The sequence below is a fragment of the Eptesicus fuscus genome, chromosome 15, assembly GCF_027574615.1.
Source record: "Eptesicus fuscus isolate TK198812 chromosome 15, DD_ASM_mEF_20220401, whole genome shotgun sequence".
In the NCBI taxonomy this organism is placed as follows: domain Eukaryota; kingdom Metazoa; phylum Chordata; class Mammalia; order Chiroptera; family Vespertilionidae; genus Eptesicus; species Eptesicus fuscus.
The window spans coordinates 51,738,529-51,759,553 of NC_072487.1; the positions used below are offsets into that span (position 1 = coordinate 51,738,529).

Consider the following 21,025-nt stretch of genomic DNA (forward strand, 5'->3'; position numbering starts at 1 on the left):
CTAGAACAGCTAAAATAGCATTTGGGGGGAAATAAACTAAGTTGGCTAAAAGCAATATTATCCTGGATTGGATCCTGGAACATGAGAGGATCATTAGTGGGGGGAAAATGGTGAAACCTGAATAAAGTCTATATTTTAGTCAATATTATTGGACCAATGTTAATTTCTTAGTTTTGACAAAGGTACAATAATTACCTAAGATGTTAATGTTAGGGAAAACTTAAGGGTATATATGGGAACTCTCTATTATCTTTGAAACTTTCTCTACACCTAAAATTATTCTAAAATAATAAGTTTATATTTAAAATAAAACAAAAAATTATCAGGAATAAGGTACATTTTATAGATTTAAAATTCACCTTTCAACCTGTCTGTGCCTGGGACTTTTTTTGGAGGGAGGGAGGGGTAGTTCTTTAATAACTTTCTCTTCTGTGGTAATTGTTTATTTAGATTTTCTACTTCTTTTAGGGTCATTTTGTATTTTCCTGGGAAACCATCTGTGTCATCAAGGTTTTCAAATGTCTTTGTGTATTATTAAGTAACTCAAACTCTTAAAATTCCTTTAGTATTTTCTCTGTTTCCTGGTTATTTCCCAATGTCATATCTTATTTTGTGTGATTATTTATTGGGTTGTGAAATTAACTGGGTGATTTGAGACCAGTATTTTAAGTGAAATAGACTAGAATAAAAAAAATACAAAAATACGTATTGTTTTATGAACTGGAATCTCAACACATGTATTTTTTTTTTTTTTTTTTTTTTTTTGTAATCTGACAATACCTATCTATCAAAGCACAAGTGCATGTAACTTTTGGCCTAGCAAATCAATATTTGGGAACTTATCCAGATATATAATTGCATACATGCAGAAATGATACATTGCAATATTGTTTGAAATAGCAAAAGATTGGCAGTAACCCAAATGTCTATCAAGAGAGGGCTACTTTTAAATTACAGTACATTCATACAATTTAATACTCAGTAGTTGTCAGGGAGAATGAAGAAGCATTCTGTGTATTGATGTGGAGAGATACCACGATTATGCTATATTCTGAGGAGAAGAAAGCCTGGTGCCGAACAATGTGTATGGTGTACTACGTGTGTCATGTTGAAAGGAGGAAATATAAAACCTGTATTTGCTTATATAGGCATAAAGAAAGTCTGGAACGACAAATAGAGAAGGAGAGCAGTGATTACATATGGGTGTGGGAACCGGGTGGATGAGGCAGGTGAGGGCGGCGGAGAGACCTCTCACTGTACTTTATTAAATTGTGGTAAGAACACACTTAACATGGGATCTACCCTCTTAACAAAAGTTTAAGTGCACAAGACAGTAACTGTATATCCCTTTACAGTCTAGGCTAGGGTTTGAATTATGCCCATGAATCACCTATTCAGAAGTTAAATGTGAAACACTGAGCAAAAAAAGCAGCACTCGGGAGAACAGGCCTGTGCTGCGTGCAGTTCCTGAGGCTGGCAGATCTGAGCCGCGCTGGCGGGGTGCACACACAGTTGGGGGGGGGCGGGCGGGGGCAGTGTCACGCAGTAAGGTATCTCTCTCCCAGTAGGTCACAGTCACAGTTGGAGAAGCCTTATCTATTTTATTCCCTCATCCTCACGTTTAACTGTTTAGTTGGAAAGCCAACGTGTTTACCATGAGACGGAGGCCTCGTCGGGGCCGAGGGCTGCGAACCTTGTTCCCTCTGTGGCCCGGGAGCGCCTGTGTGTGTTCATTGCAGCTGGAAGGAGGGCCCTCGTTGTTTGATGAGCGTGTCTTTAAGCGGGCAAATACAGGAAGCCTCGGAGGGACTTGTCAGAAGCCTCTTCAGCGTGTGTTGGCTAGCTTCTTAAGAAAACGCTTCTTCCCTTTAGGTAAATGGAAGAGCTGGAGACGCGGAAAGCACACCGGATAGAACAAATGGTGGCAAGATGGCTTCGGCGCTCCCGGGACAGCTCCGCCCGGTAAGGCTCCTGGGCTGGCAGTGGTTTCTGTCTGCCAAGCTTTGGTGTCCCTCTGGGAGGAGGTTCTGCCGGTCTTGGCAGCGCCTGGGCCTGGGGATCGCCGTCCGGCTTGCTTTGTTCCCACACCACACGGTGGGAGAGGTGTAAACAGGTCAGCGATTTTGCTGGAGCGCCTTTCTCTCTGTCCCCCTCCCAGCACTTCCCTCTGCGGCCCTCAGACGTGCACCCCCAGACACAGACACACTCACCCCGAACTCATTCACACCTTTACAGAGACGAACACACGGACACACTCATACCCACACACGCGCGCGCATGTGTGCACTCTGGAATGCACACACTCAGACACACACTTTTTAAAACACACGCTCACCCACGCTCTCTCCCTCCCTGTCTCGCGCACGCACCCCTTGTCTTCATACTTGAGGTGAGGACCAGACAATCTGCTGTTGATACTCCTTCCCAGTCTTTGTTTCTGGCAGCTGTCCCTTCCTTGCAGTCCCTGTTTCATTCTAAACAAAATAAAATGAAATCAAATACAGATCTGATTTGACTGCTACAAGAGAACTTAAAATATGTTCTGTTCCAAAGTGTTCATTTTCCATCTCCGATTTCCCATCTGGCCCCGCCACAGAGATGGACTATCACGTGTCAGGTGTTTCTGAGACACATTCTTCCGAAGGAACTGGGAGCGGCTGTTAAACCCGCTCAGGGCTGCACTGCCCTGCGGCCAAGTGCTCTGGTCCTCACACACGGCGATGAGATAAGGCTGGCAGAGTTAGCCCATTTTACAGACGAAACAGCCAAGGCTCAGAGAGTGACTTGTACAGAGGACCATCACTAACCCCCGCTCCCCTGTTCAGAAACCTCTGACGGGTCTTCATTTCTTATGGGATGAGTTTAAACATTTTGGGTTTGACATTCAAGGTTCTCCGTGATCAACCCACTATCCTTTACAGCTATTTGTCTTATTACTCGGCTTCAATCACAGCATACTCCAGCTACAATGACCTACTCATGATTCCCTTATTGTAACCACCCCACCTTCTCTTCCACCCCTTAGTTAGACCCGAGCGTCTGTGTCACATCCCTTCCTCCCATCTCCATGTGTCCAGAACCCACCTACAGTGCAAGGTCCGACTAAAGTGCTGTGTCTTCCATGAAGCGGTCCCCGGCCCACAGTCAAAATTAATTTCTCCCACAGGCCCCGTAGTATTTGATTTGTAGAATTGCCATTGTGCTTCTCCTGGTGTGTTCAGGCATATCCCCTTTCTTTCTTCTAGATCAGGCGTCCTCAAACTACGGCTCGCGGGCCACATGCGGGTGTTTTTGCCGTTTTGTTTTTTTACTTCAAAATAAGATATGTGCAGTGTGCATAGGAATTTGTTCATAGTTTTTTTTTTAACCATAGTCCGGCCCTCCAACAGTCTGAGGGACAGTGAACTGGCCCCCTGTTTAAAAAGTTTGAGGACCCCTGTTCTAGATCGTAAGCTCTATGAGGGCAGGGAAAGTATCAGCCCCATCTCATAGCCCAGAGCTGTGGTCGGCAAACTGCGGCTCGAGAGCCACATGCGGCTCTTTGGCCCCTTGAGTGTGGCTCTTCCACAAAATACCACGGCCGGGGCGAGTCTATTTTGAAGAAGTGGCGTTAGAAGAAGTTTAAGTTTAAAAAAAGTTGGCTCTCAAAAGAAATTTCAATCGTTGTACTGTTGATATTTGGCTCTGTTGACTAATGAGTTTGCTGACCACTGGCCCAGAGGATTGAGTTCCAGGCAATTGCAAGAGGTTAAGTAGTGCTTGATGAACAAATGGGAAAACTGCTAGGTCCATTGTTTCCGAAAGTGGGTTTTGCAAAACCTAGTGTTATGCTGCTCCTTAAGAAAGGTCAGATCTGTTTGGGAAGTGATACAGCCTGTATCCCACGCCAACCCACCCCCACTTGGTGATTCATTTTAGCACATTAAAGGCTCTGAGAACTCCTGCAGGAAAGAGATTTGTATAACTGTAACTTGATGTTGCCTAAATATTTGACGTTGGAACTCTCTAGTATCCAGCTTCTCTCACAGAATGTAAGTAAAAGGTAACATTGACCTCTAGGAAGTTACATGTTTAGTGTCTATCTAGAATTGTACAACAATCACCAGAATCTAGTTTTAGAATTTTTATTTTAGAATTCTGACTTTCAATAACCCAAAAAGAAACTCCGTACCCACTAACAGTCATTCCCAACTTGCCGTTCCCTCAGCCCTCGGGTAACTGCTCATCTCCTTTCTGTCTCTATAGAATCTCCTGTTCTGGATATTTCACATTAAATGGAATCATAAAATATGTGGTCTTTTGTGACTAGCTTCTTTGACTTAGCATAATGTTCAAGGTTCATCCTTATAATAGCATGTATCAGTATTTCATTCCTTTTTATTGCCAAATAACATTTCATTATGGAATATTTACTTTGTTCATTCATCAGTTAATGTACACTTGGGTTGTTTACACTCTGGGGCCATTATGAATAATGGCTGCTATGAACATTTGTCAATAACTTTTTGTTTAAACATGTTTTAATTTCTCTGGGGTAAATATTTAAGAGTAGAACAGCTAGGTCATAGTGAAACTCAATGTTTAACCTTTTGAGGAATTGCCGTACTGTTCTCCAAAGCAGCTATGCCATTTTACATTCACACCAGCGGAATAGCTTGGTTTCAGTGTCTCCACATCTTTGCCAACACTTGTTATCATCTGTCTTTTTTATTGTAGCAATCCTGGTGGGTGTAAAGCGGTATCTCATTGTGGTTTTGACCTGCATTTTCCCAATGGCTAATGATGCTGAGCATCTTTCCATGTGTCTAGGGAGTTTTGTTTGCCAAGTGCTTGAGAAAGAGAAGAAAAAAGAAGGACAGGTTCATAGCACTGCCCATGGAAGACATAATTTCTGTGTTTCTAGGATAAACCACAAGTAGCCTTATTGAAATTGCTTCTCATCTCTAATCCTGCACCTTCAATACAGTCTGGGTTCTTAGTGTCCTAGGATTACTTGATGAGCAGGAACTGAAAAGCTGCCCTGGCTCAGTTGGTTGGGACATTGTCCCCATACACCAAAAGGTGGTGGGTTCAATTCCCAGTCAGGACGCATACCTAGGTTTGGGGTTCTATGCCTGGTCGAAGCATGTACTGGAGACAACCAATCCATCTTTTTCTCTCTCTCAAATTAGTGAACATGTTCTTGGGTAAGGATAAAAAAAATTTTTTTTTAAAGAACTGAAAAGCTAAGTTTGGAGTGAAAAATTGCAATTCTTACAATTTCCCTGGAGTAGAGTAAATGGTAAACCAATTAGAAGTAGGATTTCACATTTGAATACAAAAATTGACTCTGAATTTCCTGATAGCCAGGGCAAGAAATTTAAAAAGTACATTGAAACGTTTTTTAAGGAAACAGGTTCATCTGCAACCCTATACGTTTGCATGTATCTTGTAGCAATCCTGTTATTTTTTCAGACTTTAAAAATCTCCTATTCATTTCAGTTGGTTGTACTTTACTTGTAATTGCCATTTTTCCCCATAAATTTTAAACCTTATGTCAGGGTGTAATTGAATCATCTGGGAACAAATTAGTTAAAAATAACTGTGTTCATTTCCAAAACTCACTAAACAAATTGAAAACTTTTATCAATCTGGGTAATGTTAGAATTTTATAATGCATCCAAAAATGGTGCTTTTCTGGGGAAGATTGTCAGCTTCCAAAGTTGCTTTGATTGCTTAAATTTAAAATTAATTTTCAGTGGGTGGCTGTTTACAATCAGTCAAATTCAGATAGTGGTACTCAATTTGAATGAGAGACTATTTGGGGGGTTAGCTATATCTAAAAGAGCACTGATACAGTAAATATTATTTTTATATTGGAATGTGAAGTTATATAATGGAGAGCGTAGTCATCTTCATATCTGATACAAAATTATTCAGATGCAAAATTATTCAGATATGATGAAGATGACTACTCTCTCGTTACATAATTTCACATTCCAATGTAAAAATAAAATTTACTGTATCAGTGTTGTTTTAGAAATAGCTAACCCCCCAAATGATCTCTGTGACATGTTTTGAATTTCTCTATAAACCATGCGATGCAGTCTACTTAGTAAAAGCTGCAGCATAGTGACATTAAATCATAAACTAATTTGCAAGCATTTTGCTTTGAATTTCATTGTCATCTTCTTAACAGCCTTCTATAACTGTAGAAGTGATAAAATGAGAAAGAGTTATAGTATACTTATCTCCTTAATTATACTAATTTTTCCTCTCCTGCAAAAATTTTGTTTTTTATGTAGTTAAATGGTATTTTCTTGGCAATTTCTTTGATTGATTCTAAGCTTAGAAAATCCTCATCCAACAATTAATTAAATTAGGTTAATTGATTTTCAACTTAATAGTTAAAATATTTTATAATTAATTATTTTATATGGAGTTTATTTTAGTATAGGCTATGAGATGAAGATCTAATTTGATTTGTCCCAAAGTAGCAAGTAGTTTGACTTACCATTACCTGTGAGTGATCTTTCCTTTCTTTGCTGACCTATGACCCCTCTTTTATCATCTAGGAAATCCCTGTGTCTGTGAGTGGTGGACTGGATCTCTTTCTAGGCTAGTTCTTCTGTTCCATTGATCTAATAGCCTGGTATCACACACCCATATTAAACTAATTTATATTTATTATCTATTAAATGAGACTTTTATTACTCTTTGTTTTTAGTTTTTTACGTTTACCTGCCTATTTTTCCATGTGAACTTTAGAATAAGTTTATTCTATTATTAAAAACAATTCAGCAATAAGATTTACTGAATTTTCTTATGCTTAATCTGGAAATGTTAGTTTTATAGAGTGAGATTTAAAGAAACCAGGAGCTTAATGCAACTTGATGTCTTCTTCTTGGTGCTTGGTTTTATCCTCAGGTTCTGAATAAGATGATTTCTTTCTTTCTTTTTTTTATATTTTATTGATTTTTTGCAGAGAGGAAGGGAGAGAGATAGAGAGTTAGAAACATCGATGAGAGAGAAACATCGATCAGCTGCCTCCTGCACACTCCCTACTGGGGATGTGCCCGCAACCAAGGCACATGCCCCTGACCAGAATCGAACCTGGGACCCTTCAGGCCGCAGGCCGACGCTCTATCCACTGAGCCAAACCGGTTAGGGCTAAGATGATTTCTTTCATCTTATCTTGAGTCCTACTACGAATGAACACACATGCCTGTGCACATGTGCACACAAACAGCCATATGTGTGCACACACATGCACCATGGCAACTTAGTGTCTCTGCCCTTGCCGTTGGTTTCCAAATTGACCTGCTCATTACCACCATCGTCTGTTTGCTAATTATAGGGATGGTCTTACTAGACTTTCTAGTATCCTAATAATGGTACCAATTTTTATTGCATTTTGACCCATGGGCAAAAGTGGAAAGATTCCAGGAGATAGGCTGAGAGGCTCCTGCACTGCATGTGCAGAGTTGCCATTGTCCCCCGAATCTCGTTTTAAAAGTAATAATGGGATAATTTCTCTTCCTCTCAACTGTAGGCCTTTGCCCTATAGCACTGTACTCACAACACATATGTTCCGTGATCCCCTAGGAACTGTCACAGCCGCAGGCATAGTACTACATTTCTTTCTGGTATAGGGTGCTGCTACCCTATTTATTCTTTCCTTGAATAAACTTTAGATTATCAGACTTTAGTTTTTAAATCACGTAAGCTGAACATAATATACAGTGTTTAAACATAGATTCAAAATAGTTTCTCCACATTCTGCTGGAACTCAAAGATGAATTCTTTATTGTTACAACATAGAGATAAAATATAAAAAGCTAGAGAGTATTTGAAGCATAATCTGGTATTTTTCCTTTTTTGTGTTATTGATCAGCTCAACATGAACTGATAGCCCATAAAATATGGAATTGGTCTACAGGAGACTATTTTCATGATAAATTTAACATTTATTTTTTCTGGTTCTACCTTAGGCTAGATTCAATTATAGGACAGGAATTCCATTAGTGTAACCACAGGTCTTATTTCTGTTCCAGTGTAATATCAGAGGAATGATTTTGGATTTATGATTTGAAACTATTAGATAGCATCAAAATGGATCCTATTGAACCATGTGATAAATTGGGTTTGTTTTTTCTTCTGTTCTCCAAACATTTATCAAGCCTTACTCCATGCCTAGAATTGAATTCAGCACATAGGACAAGAAAGACCGTTTTTGCTATACGAACTATAGTCAAACAAGAGACTGCACACTGGTCATTGCAAATAGTTGTACGTTTCAAAAAGGGAAGCACAGTTTCCATGGGCGTGTTCAGCAGGGGGAGGCAGCAGACATAGGCTTTTGGATTACCAGTCCTTAGTTTAACATTTATAAAATGCATCAGAAGAAAATTTTGCTACAGAGACCATTTTCTTCAGCTCCCCGTCAGATATTGGACATTTTTTTTTTTTTTTTGTGAGGAGAGGCCATGGTTTGGACATGTTCTTAAGCAATCCCTTTCCAAACAAAAGCTGAAACGTGGCCTTCAGGGAAAATGTCAAATCCAGACTTTGGGCCAAAGCTCCTGGCACTGTCTAGGGATTAGTCAACACAGTGGGGGGTTCATTTGTCTACTCTTGTTGAGGAGCGCACCCTTCCAAATGGACAAGTCAGATAAGCCTATCCATTGGGAAAGCATCAAAATGGATTCTATTTATAACCATGTGATAAAGTTTGTTTTTTCTTCTGTTCTCCAAACATTTATCAAGCCTTACTCTATGCCTAGCATTGAATTCAGTACATGGGACGAGAAAGACATAGTTTTTGCCATACAAACTGTAGTCGAACAAGAGACTTCACACTGGTCATTACAAATATGTTGTACAGTTTCCATGGGCGTGTTCAGTGGGGGGCGAGAGGGGGAGGTTATTTCTGCCAAAACCAGAGGACAGAGTAGGAGTTGGGCAGGTAAAGTGCATGGCCAGGGGTGTTGGGGGAATCTGTAGAGAGTATGTATGTTGGGGTGGGGTGGATTCTAGGCAGAGGGAAGAGCTTGTGCAAAGGCCAATGTACTTGAGGAACTCCAGGGAAACTAGTTTGGAATCCAGCATAACTTCATCCAATTACTTGTGTCGCCCTCTATTGCATCAGCTCATTAAGATTGACTACCCCCAAATACACATTCAACTAATCTGTTTTTAATGAATTTGTTGAATGCTTTTTGTGGTTGTGTTTTTATCGTGCAGCTTCACCAAACTTATTTTTTTAGCACTAGCAATTCTCTGTTGGCCATTTTCTAGGTGTATATCATCATTCTTTCTAATAAAAGAGTAATATGCAAATTGACTGTCACTCCAACACACAAGATGGCTGCCCCCATGTGGTCAAAGATGGCTGCTGCCAGGTGAACACAAGATGGCTGCCACAAGATGGCCAGCAGGGGAGGGCAGTTGGGAGGGACCAGACCTGCAAGGGAGGACAGTTGTGGGCGATCAAGCCTGCAGGAGAGGGAAGTTGGTGGTGACCAGGCCTGCAGGGGAGGGAAGTTGGGGGTGACCGGGCCTGCAGGGAAGGGCAGTTGTGGGGGGAACCCAGGCCTGCAGGGGAGAGCAGTTGGGTGGGACCAGGCCTACAAGGGAGGGCAGTTGGGGGTGATCAAGCCTGCAGGGGAGGGCAGTTGCGGGGGGACCAGGCTGGCAGGGGAGGGCAGTTAGGGGCAATCAGACTGGCAGGGGAACAGTTAGGCATCAATCAGGCTGGCAGGGGAGTGGTTAGGGGGTGGTCAGGCTGGCAGGCAGAAGCGGTTAGGAGCAATCAGGAAGGCAAGCAGGTGAACAGTTGGGAGCCAGCAGTCCTGGATTGTGAGAGGGATGTCCGACTGCCCGTTTAGGCCCGATCCTACCGGGGGTGTCCAGATTGGAGAGGGTGCAGGCTGGGCTGAGGGGCACACACCCCGTGCACAAATTTCGTGCACCAGGCCTCTAGTCTGTTTAAAAGCAAAAAAAAGTGGTACTTTTCCATTTCTTCTGCTTATTGTGCCTCGTACTGTTTTTCCTTCTGTGAAAACTATTGCAAGCATTCCTCCCGCTACATTAAATAGGAGTAGTGTCTGAGGCATCCTTCCTGTTCCTTGTTTAAAGGAATATAGGTGTTGATTTTTGGCTTTCAGTGTACTATGTTATTTATTATATTTAGAAGGACCCTTTCATAGCTTTAAGGCATTATTGTTATTTTTAAACCAGGAATAGCTATGGGTTTTATTCTGTACAAATTTTCACAGCTTTCTATTTCTTCCCTCTCATTAGGTCTATCTGCTAACACTTCTCAGTACTACCCATATGCTTGCCTAGAAGAAATCTTCTCTTTGCTTCTAAGCTGTGTGAGTCCGGTCACCCTCTATTCAGACAGCCTACACCTGCTGTCCGAGGAGCTCCTGGATGGAGAATGTGCAGGAGGCTTTGCACTTGGACTTGTCCCATGCCATTTTGGCTCCACGAGACTGTTTTTCCTGTTTCCTGGTCCTTGTTGAAATAGGAGATCATGATAAATGACAGAGAGGGGATTCTCAGATAAGTGAGGTCCTATTGCATTAGTCAGAGTTCCTGACAGAGTTTGGGAAATGGATGAGAATGAATGATAGACCTTAACTGCAGAGGCCCGAAGAGCTGTTCCTTCTCCACATTTCTGTAGTTTATAGTGACAATAAACACCTCATCCCATCACAATTTGACCTTCCCCAGAAAGAACCACGGACTCTTAGAGGGAGAAAAATCATTTGCTACAATCCGGCAAACGATCGTTTGTAACTCACTTTGTGGTTTTGAGAGATAGAAAATACAACTTTCAACTGACACCTGATTTTAGGTATGTGGAGAACATATATGTTTTTAAAAATTAATATCGAGAAAGTCTTCATTGTTGGGGGTTTCATATTGGAAATCCTGTCCTTCTCAATGTTCCTGGGCCACAGAGGCTGAGGAGAGAGCAGCTGCTCCATAATCCAGTTACAGAGTTGAAAGGGAAGCAAAATCCATCAAAAAGCAAAACAGGTAAAAGAATCACCAAAGACACAGCATGAAGTTGGCATCATCAGACATCCAAACAAAACAACTCCTCAGTCCTGCTTGCAGTCCAGTCCATGTTTTTCCTCTCTGTGCCTGGGCTCAAGTGGTGCCTAGAATGCCTGTCCATTCACCCTCCCTTTCACCCCCCCCACCCCCCCACCTCACCCCCGCTCAGCAGCAGTTACTATGACAGGATCTGAGCCGTGAGGGTAGACCCTCAACATCTTTCAAATGTCACCTCTTCCAGGTAGCAAATGCTTCCCTGATTCCTTATCCCCTTGCCCCACAAAGTTAAAGCTGCTCTCCCCTCTGAGTGCCCATAGCAGTTCAAGACATGGTGCTTCGTGGTGTTTTATCTCCCGGTATTTGTGTCTTATCTCTGTTCAAGAAGCATTGTCCACTCAGCTCTGCATCTTCCTCCTCCAGGATGCTAGGGCTGACCTGGTGTGTAGCCACCACGTAGGATCCCCTGTCTCTCTCTTTTTATATTCTCCTTCTCTTCCAGGGCTAAAGTTGCTGCAGCTGATGGCTCCCCTGGGATCCCAACCCAGACCCTCATCCCTGTGAAACACACAGTAAAAATAGACAAAGATGCCCTCCTGCAGGACTATGGATTTCATATTTCCGAGAGCCTTCCCCTCACAGTGGTGGCCGTCACACCAGGTAGGCGCTGGCTGGGAAATTGGAAAGGAGTTTGGCTTCCTGGGGGCAAAAAAGCCCTGGTTCTCTTCCCATCTCTCTATCCTGTAACACAATGCAGAAAATGCTACCCTAGGAAGCTGGAAAGGGCACATCTAATTCTGGCCTAATTCTGACCCAATTCTCTCTTGGGCTTTTGCACCTTCCTCTGGTGCTGGGAAGGAGGGGAGAAGCATCAAGTGCACTTGCTGATCTGAACCCCAGGCTCCCGCTGGCCTCAAGCAGGGCTCTGCCCACCCTCCGCTCCCTGGCCAGTCTCAGGGGCAGGGACAGTATTTGGATCCACCAGTGCTCCTCTTTGAACCCGCCAAGCTGGGGACAGTTTCTGGTCAGACAGTAATAGAAATTATTGATTTCTTTTCACTTGAGTCTTCATAAAATATAGGCTGTATCACGGTGAAGAGGAGCAGGCTGGAAATGTTTAATGTTTGCTTTCGCACTCCAGCTATGTATTGATGTTAGATCTGGCGTTAGTTAAAATCTATTCATTTCAGTTCACACATACACAGTTCTTTAGAAATGAATGTAGTAGACTTACTGGCCAGCTCCGTTGATCAGGGAGTCCTGCTAGTCGTCTTTCCCAGGACAGTCTCCTCTCATCCCTTGAAGATGATGGATGGTAGGTACATTATCCATGATTTGTAAACAGGAAAACCGAGATCCACATGGGCCTGAGGCTGTCCGGGGGATCAGGATGGGGGAGGAGTGATCCAGTGCTCTGGGGGCTGGATCAGGCTGCCATTCAGGTGTGGGTACTTCAGGGCCAGCACCAGTTACTCATTTTCTAACAGGAGGCTGTGCTCACGGCAAGCTTTTCCCTGGCGATCAGATCCTCCAAGTGAACAACGAGCCAGTTGAAGACCTCTCCTATGAACGAGCAGTGGATATTCTGAGGTACAAAATGTCTTCTGTCAATCCAGAGTCGCACGGATTATATAGAGCAGCGGTGGGTGAGAGGGATGATTTCCCCGTGATGTTAGTAGGACCCTGCATCCTGTAGAGCAGCAACAACAGCTTCATTTTAGAATCCCATTTTGGTTACGATCTACTGACAGAAGCAATTGGGAGGCACAGGATGCTACTTGTCAAACCTTCCCTGTGGCCAGGACACTGTGCTGGATGGATCCTGCGGGGAATGTAAAGATGGAAAACACATAGGCCCTACCGTGTAAGAACTTGTAGGGCTGTAAAAGATTGGACTAAGTTGATCCTCAGTCTCTTTGTTCTTCTTTAACCCTTTTGATACCTCTTCTTAAATGTTATTGCAGATACAGCCTGGTTGGTGTATATGTACTTCCATTGATATGGCACCTACCGCCTTCTACCTGGTGCCATTGGGATTTGTGTAAATGCCTCACTTTCTGCCTAGACACGATCTCCTTGAGACCAGGCACACAGTGGGTGCTCAGCTGAACGCGTGGCTATGGTTGGCACTACGTTTCCTGATATAGTAACCTAAAATACCTGCGTTACTGCTATGTTTTCTCTTAGAAAAAGTTTTTGAACATAAACCCAGCTAGTGGTCATAGCAACTGGATGAATTCTCCATCATACAGACTAAATTAAGTCTGCGTGACTTAATTCAGTGGCTATAGGCATAGACTAGATGGTAGAGGCAGGTATCTGAAGATTCCCCTCAAGGGGCACTCTGGGACAGCGTAAATTCCTTTGCAGATCACTGCTTTCCTCAATGTCCTCCTCAGTTTTCCTGAGCCAAAGAGGCTGAGGAGAGAGCAGCTGCTCTGTAATTCTGCCAGTCTTTTTTACTTAACACACACACACACACACACACACACACACTCACACTCACATCACCCAGAATGACGAAAGTATTTTTTTTGTGTGTGTTTTTTTTCAGGGAAGCTGAAGATTCTCTTTCAATAACAGTTGTTCGCTGCACATCGGTAAATCTCTTTCTATGTCCTGTGTGTTAGTTTCACCCTTCTCAACCCCAAGACCCCATCCCCCTTGTGAGATATCCCTCAGAGGATAAACAGGGAAGACCGATCGCCCATGCACCCGTGTTGTGGAGGAAACAGGTGTGGGTCCAGGCTTCAAGAACTCGAGGTCCAGCTGAGGAGACAGACCTGTGATTATACAGAGTGGGACGATGAAAAGGGCACCAAGCTAGGGGTCTCAAGACAGACTTGAGTGGAATGACTTCGGGCAAGTCATTTCATTTTAGTTGTAGCTTTTGTAAAACAGTGGTGATGACAGTAGTGGCCATGCCAGTGGGTTGTTCTGCGGGCCAGACAAGGTGTTGGATGTGAAAGTATTTTATCAGCTCTGAGGTCCATCACAAGTCAAGGAGTGGCGTAGATGATGCCCAGGGAGGAAACAACCATCCTGAACTACCACATCAAGGGGCCCTCCATATGTGATACGAGGGAGAGCATCTAACAGATTGTAAGAGAACACCACCAAGGAGGAAACGTTGAAATAAAATTCTCATTCTGAGAGACTTTGGCCACATAAAGAAAAAAAATAAATATGGGCATAGAGAATTTTAATAATGCACTTAATGATCTAATATAATTGACCACATACCAGGCTACCAAGAACACTCAACAAATTCCCCAAATAAGGAACTCTATAGGTCTCTTTTTCCAGAATACAATAAAATAGAAATTAATAATCATCAAAAACTAATTCAAACTATCAACCCATTTGGAAGTAAAAATGCTATGTCCTACATAAGATGGAGTCAAATCGAAAAGCAAAACTACCATTATATAGGGTGTCCCAAAAAATGTATACACACACACACTTTGAATAATTGTAAAGGCAGTGTTTATTAAAATACATTTCACTTTCAAAACTGATCTATCAGCTGTTCAAGTGTGTATGCATTTTTTGGGACAGCCTGTAGACTAGTTAGAAAATAATTAAAAGTAAAAAAAAATAATAATAATAATTAAAAGTTAGATTTCTTCTTCTTATAATTTATGTGCAGCTGAAACTAGACTCAGAGTAAAATTAATAAAAAGCCTTAAATAATTTTATTTAATAAGGATGTAGGTCAAATAAGTATTCAGCGAAAGAAGTTGAACCCAGACGGTATGGCTCAGTGATTGAGTGCCAACCCATGAACCAGGAGGTCACTAATTTGATTCCTGGTCAGGGTACATGCCCAGGTTGCAGGCTTAAATCCCCAGTGTGGGACGTGCAGGAGGCGGCTAATCGATGATTCTCTCTCATCATTGATGTTTCTATCTCTCTCTCCCTCTCTTTTCCTCTCTGAAATCAATAAAAATATATTTAGGGAAAAAAGTAGTTGAAAGAAAAGACAAATAAAACAAACATAAAGCAGAATAAAGAACATAATAAAAATTTAAATGATTTATTGGAAAACAGAAAAATGGTAAAGTTGATAAATAAATCCTAGGGCTAGTTCTTTAAGGGAGACTGTAAGAAAATAGGAAAACTTAAGGGAAAAGAAACATGTGGGTCCTGTCTGAAGGAAACTAGAATATTACTGAAGAATGGTTTAAAAATTTTTTTTCTATAAAAGGAGATACATACCATGTTCCTTGATGGGAAGACTATTATTAATACATTGGCTTTTCTCATATTAATGTACTGTATAATGAAAGCTAATCACTATAAATGGCTGTGCAGGTGTTAAGAAGTTCTTTTTATTTAGCTGGTTATCATCTCAATGGAGAGCATCTTAATTAGGTGGTTATTTTTCTTCTCTATTTCCAAGAAATGAAAGGAAAAAATAACTCTTGTTAAGTAAGGAGAGAGGGAAACGGCATATAGCTGCATCCTTTAAAAAATGAAAAATACAGGGAGAGGAAAACATATTCCACTACCACTCCTGAGACTCCTACAAGGGTCCCAAGAAAAGGGGAGTGTGATTGCTGTGCTCCGCAGGTCCTGCAGAGAACCCTGAAATTAGCCTTGCTGACGCCCCTCGGTGCCTCTCAGAAATGCTCTGAACATTGTCTAGCCCCCTCCTCTCAGCAGAACTTTTATGATCATAAGACAAATGATCATATGTTTTGCTTCAGCAAGGAGCGCTCATCTTTGGCAGAGTAGATTCTTAGGGCCCTCAAATAACTTGAAATTGATTAGGAATGATAAGATCCAAAGTTGATATGCCAGTTACTGCTTCTCTAATGCATAGAATGTTATGGAAAAAAATGTTTTGGTTTAACTGTGTAGATCTGTATTTATATGAGTTATTTATATATTGTTATAATATTAACACTAATATTTAATGTCTGATTTAATTTTTACCAAAAGAAAATCCTACAAGGCAGAAAAATTTGTAAGTCCCCCCTTTTACAAATGAGAACATTGGGGCTTCACACGCCCATGGTCTCATGTGAAGAAATCAGTGGAGCTAGGTTACTCTCCAGGTAGTTAGACTCCAGAACCCACGCTCATTAGCAGTATGCTCTTCTACCTCCTAAAACCATGCCGTTGTCATAAAATGACATTGGCAAATCCAGGGCAGGGTGGCGGGCGGAATTGCATAAAGATAAAGAAATATTTTCCAACTTGTCCCTTCAGTTCCCTTTTAAGCATTAACTCTTAGTTCTGCAAAAACATGCACAGAGAGTTTTCATCAGCTTAGGTCTGCTTCTCTCTGATGGATTAATTTAGAACCCAGGGAGAACTTAGAATAATGGGTCTTAGCCTTTAGATGGTCTCTTTTTAATAGCAGACGGCTCAAGCGGGTGGCTTGAGATGCCAAGGTAACAGGTAGCCGAGTTGACCCTGAGGTATAAAGTGTGGGAGCTGTGAGTTGGGCTTTCATGACAGAGAGCATATTTTTTCAAAGCAGCTAGTTTCATGGTTGGATGATCCCCCCATGGAAGAGAAGCCCTTCTTCCCTTTGTCTCCCACCAACTAGTCCTAGCTCAGAACAAGTCAACCTTGTATGACATAGCTCTTCAAAGATTTGGAAGCGTGGCCGTCTCTTCCCCATCAGTTCTTCATTATATGGTATGTTTCTCTGATAACTTCCTGGACAGATTCCAGTTTTGTGGTGACCCTCCCAAATTATGGCACCCAGAAAGGAATAGCACCATCTATGGTCAACCTTTATGAGTACCACAGGGAACAGAGGGTGAAGTCCCAGCATGTACCAAGAATACAAGTGAAGCTCAAGATTGGGTTAACATTTTAGCAGGCCCGATCATGTTTTTGGCTTGGGTGAAACTTGTGGTTGACCCAACACTGAGCTGCTTTTCACACGAATAGCTTCTCAGCCAGTCCCCCGCCCCCATCATATACGGTGCGATTGATTTTTTTGATCCTCAGTGCCACACTTCGCATTGCTTTGGCCTAGTGTTCTGGCATGCTGATATTTTACAGTCAGGGAGTTGTGGCTTATTTGTACAGTCATCAGCTATAGTCATTCTCCCTTCCTGTCAAGGAACCTCTTCCCAAGTCTCCTCCCCTTCTCCCATTATCCAGCCAGTGCGTTTTCTTTATCCTGATCCAGCTCTGGGTCTGACTCTTGCAGGATTGCTTTCCCGAGGGTGAGGAAGAATAGCAGTTGCCTCCACAGACTCCTTTTCTTTCTGCATCTCTCCTGGTTCTGCCCCTGATTTCTCATGCCCTTGAGTCTTTAGGGTGGTGGTGGTTGTACCTGTTGCTTTGATCCCTCACTTTTCTTTGTTCTCTTCAGCTCTTGACAGCCCTGCCCGCCTCTACCCTCTTATATTTGTTCTTGATGATTGCCTGGCCTCTGACCCATAGATGCCCCTGGTCCTCAAGATTCCATTATACCCTTTTTAGAGTCCTAGTTCCTTTACCTTTCCTCCCAATTTTTTGCTGTCTGAGATCTGATGACACCTTGCAGCTCCATGTCATTCACAGGCTTGGTAAGTCCCATTTCTCTGACTTCACCTAAGGCGTTGCTAAACATTGACAAAGATTGAGCCAAAGGGGGCCTGAGTTGCTTAGTTAGTAATTTTGAGTATAAGTCAGCTAGTTTTGAATCCACCTAATGGCTCTGCATCTGGCCTTCTCCACAGGGGGATTATAGGAGAACTTACCAAATATTTTGCAAGAATGAAGGAATACTACTGTGTCCACAGGACCCTGGCATACTAATCTGGAGTCCTATCATCAAAAGAAACATGACCTTGGTTAGCTCTGACTTGTTTTTGGTAACTCCATGTTGGTTTTTAATGATCAATGTCTGAAAGCTCTCTGACCATCTCTTGTCTTGGATTTTGCCGAGAATTAACCAGCTTACTAATATGTGTTTTCTTGAATCTTCCATATTCATTTCCTGGGAAACTTGATACTTAACCACTTTTAGTTTCTTAATATTTCTTCCATTCTCTGTTCTGTGGGTGATGCCGACTGATGCATATAATAGGTCCATCAGCCCCTTATAGTCACTGGGATAGGAGTCTTGAATACATTAAAAGCAGTGTGGTAGTCTCATCACTAATTTTGGGTTGTAATTTTCTCCTTCCTTTATTCCTTCTATCTCTTCTGGTTGGAAAATCATTCTGTTTGAAAAACAGCCCTAACGGTTTGGCTCAGTGGATAGAACGTCAGCCTGTGGACTGAAAGGTTCCAGGTTCAATTCCGGTCAAGGGCATGTACCTTGGTTGCGGGCACATCCCCAGTAGAGGTGTGCAGGAGGCAGCTGATTGATGTTTCTCTCTCATCGATGTTTCTAACTCTCTATCCCTCTCCCTTCCTCTCTGTAAAAAAAATCAATAAAATATATATTTTTAAAAACAGAAAAGAAAAACAAAGCAAATCGAGGTTAAGTAATTTCTTCAGTTGAGGGTGTACCTCTTCTCTGGAAACATTGGTATTTCCCCCTCACCGTCTATGGAACTTTTTTTAAAAAAAACAAAAAAAACTATATATTGGAAATACTGAATCATAGTCATGAACCCTGTTACACCAAGGTCCTAGTTGCCATAAGATCTTATTTATCTGCTTGCATTAAAACTTCAGGGCCATGTGTTCACTTCCTGTGTTTCATGGCATTGGTCTATTGACATCTGAGTCGATGAACCTTGTTTCCAGCAGTTTCCCCAATTGCTGTTCCCTGTCTCTTCCCTCAGCTACACAGAATGTGGCCCAGAGCTCCATCCTGGGACTCATACACATGTAAACATTCTAGAGGCTGTCCTAGAGGATTTTCCAGGTTAAGGAAATGGGATTTCAGGCTGGGAAATAGCATATCATGATTTCACCCAAGAAGATCACATCCTATTGGTCTAGATCATGTAAGTTGCTGTTTATTGTGTTACAATTCAGTCTGATATGGTCTAAGCCAAGGGCTTCACCACATACTCATACCAACCTGTGATGACTCTTTTTACCTCTGGGGAGAAGAGATACCAACCAAAAGATGAGCAAAGCAGAGAGGGCCACCAAATCCTTCTCTATGGGTGTTAATTGAACCCTGGAGGTGGTCTGTCTGGTCCAACTCCCCACATTGTGCTGGAGGGAAGACTGGAGGCCAAAGAGGGTCAATGACTTGGCCAAAGTCAAACAGAGTTATTTTGTCTTGTTTTACACACACACACACACACACACACATACACACACACACACACACACACGAGTCACACTCACACCAAACTGGTTTTCTTCCATAAGAATTTGTGTTTGAGGTAGTTCTCACAACTGCTGAGTAGCAGAGCTCGAATTGCAATTGAGGTCCCTTATTCACAGGCCAGTTCTCTTTGTCTTCATCAGACCACAGTCATTTTTCTATTGAATATTTGATCATTCTCAGACACATAAGAACATTGTGTGTGTTAGGATCCCTAGATTTTATGAAAAGAGATCTTTAATGGAATGCCATCCTTCTCTATGGGTGTTAATTGAATCCTTAGCAGTTGTCAGGGTTTTTGTTTTTAAGAACGAGAAGATGTTCGTGGCTTTTATGGAAGTCCTGTTCTAAAATGTGTCATGTTCCTGTTTTGCAGGGAGTCCCCAAGTCATCCTTCCTGACCGAGGAGAAGAGAGCCAGGCTGAAGACCAACCCTGTGAAGGTACACTTCGCTGAGGAAGTGCTCGTCAGCGCACAGAGCCAGGTGCGTCCCGGGCAGGGCGTTGAAGTGGCTCTGCATGTGGCTGGTGAGCTGCCTCCTGGCACACAGCAGCTTAAGACTCTGGAGTCCCGTAGCATGGAGAGGATGCAGAGGAAGTGCAGTGGGTTTGCTAGAGGCTCTGTGCACCCCCAGTGAGATGCAAACAATCATGGAAGGGGCCAGGGAGAAAAGCACTGGGAGTGGTTGTCTGTTATTCTGTGGCGCCGTTCTCCTGGCCATGAAATTCAACAGATTCCAACTGTTAAGTCCTCATTTTGAGTCTTTAAACCTGGTATTCCCTCGGAAGGTGATATACAGTGGTAGTGATGATGGTAGTAGGGATGGCTTTTTTTTTTTTTAAGAGCCCATCTATTGAACCTCTATGGTATGAACCTAAACTTTTGGTGTACATAATCCTTAGTCACCACAACACTCTGCAAGGGAGGTATTGTAACAAAAGAAGAAGCCAAGGCTTAAAGAGGTTAAGGAATTAACCTCTGAGATCACATAGCAAAAAAAAAAAAAATCCAGGAGCTCAGGTCTCTGTGACTTCTGTTTTTTTGTTTTCTACCATGACATGCTGTTTAGGTCCTTTGATATGAGGGGGATCCAGGGTTGGGGGTTCAGAAGACATATTAGTAAAGAGAAAATATTGGCCGGAGTTTGATGTTTTTGATGTGGACTGTTAGATAAAAGACTCATTTATTCATACTCTACACATTTTCCTCCAGTAGTCTGCAGCTTTTGCCATTCTGAATTCAGCAACCAATATTAGATTCTGACATCGCCAGGTCAGAGCTTGTCCTCATCTTCTCACATAGAAACCAGCAAATGGGGAGTCCTGGCCATTTAAACAAGAGATCCAGGTGATCAGGTTCATATCTGCAGAGCCCTTATTTTCTACATGTCTTGCTGCCTAACAGACCACACTTCATTCGACCTGAGAGTGAAAGGTGGATTTGTTCAGGAAGGGGCCTGTTGGGAGCCTAATGCTTTAACCAGAAAAGACCCTAGACCTGTCACTCAGCAATATTCGAGTCTCTGCGTGTCCACATTAATGAAAATGGGTTGAACCTCTTGATCACATTAAATTTAGATTCAACCTGTGTTGTTGTTTTTTAAAGGTAAGATTTCCTTTTCTTTTTTTAATGTTTTTAATTATTTCAGAGTAAGGAAGGGCAAGGGAGAGAGAGAGAGAGAGAAACATCAATGATGGGAGAGAATCATCATTGATGGGCTGCCTCCTGTACGCCCCCTGCTGG

The 21,025-nt window shown here is 42.3% G+C and overlaps 1 protein-coding gene across 1 annotated transcript in view; it reads left to right on the forward strand.

The window, feature by feature from the left end:
- The window catches only part of FRMPD1 (FERM and PDZ domain containing 1), a 65,425-nt gene that overhangs the window by 25,393 nt on the left and 19,007 nt on the right, over positions 1–21,025 (forward strand). The window contains exons 2-6 of the mRNA XM_008141891.3: positions 1,873–1,962; positions 11,546–11,703; positions 12,531–12,633; positions 13,598–13,643; positions 19,659–19,766. Of these exons, the coding sequence (XP_008140113.2) occupies positions 1,877–1,962; positions 11,546–11,703; positions 12,531–12,633; positions 13,598–13,643; positions 19,659–19,766 (501 nt within the window). The 5' untranslated portion in view covers positions 1,873–1,876. The remainder of the gene's footprint in view (positions 1–1,872; positions 1,963–11,545; positions 11,704–12,530; positions 12,634–13,597; positions 13,644–19,658; positions 19,767–21,025) is intronic.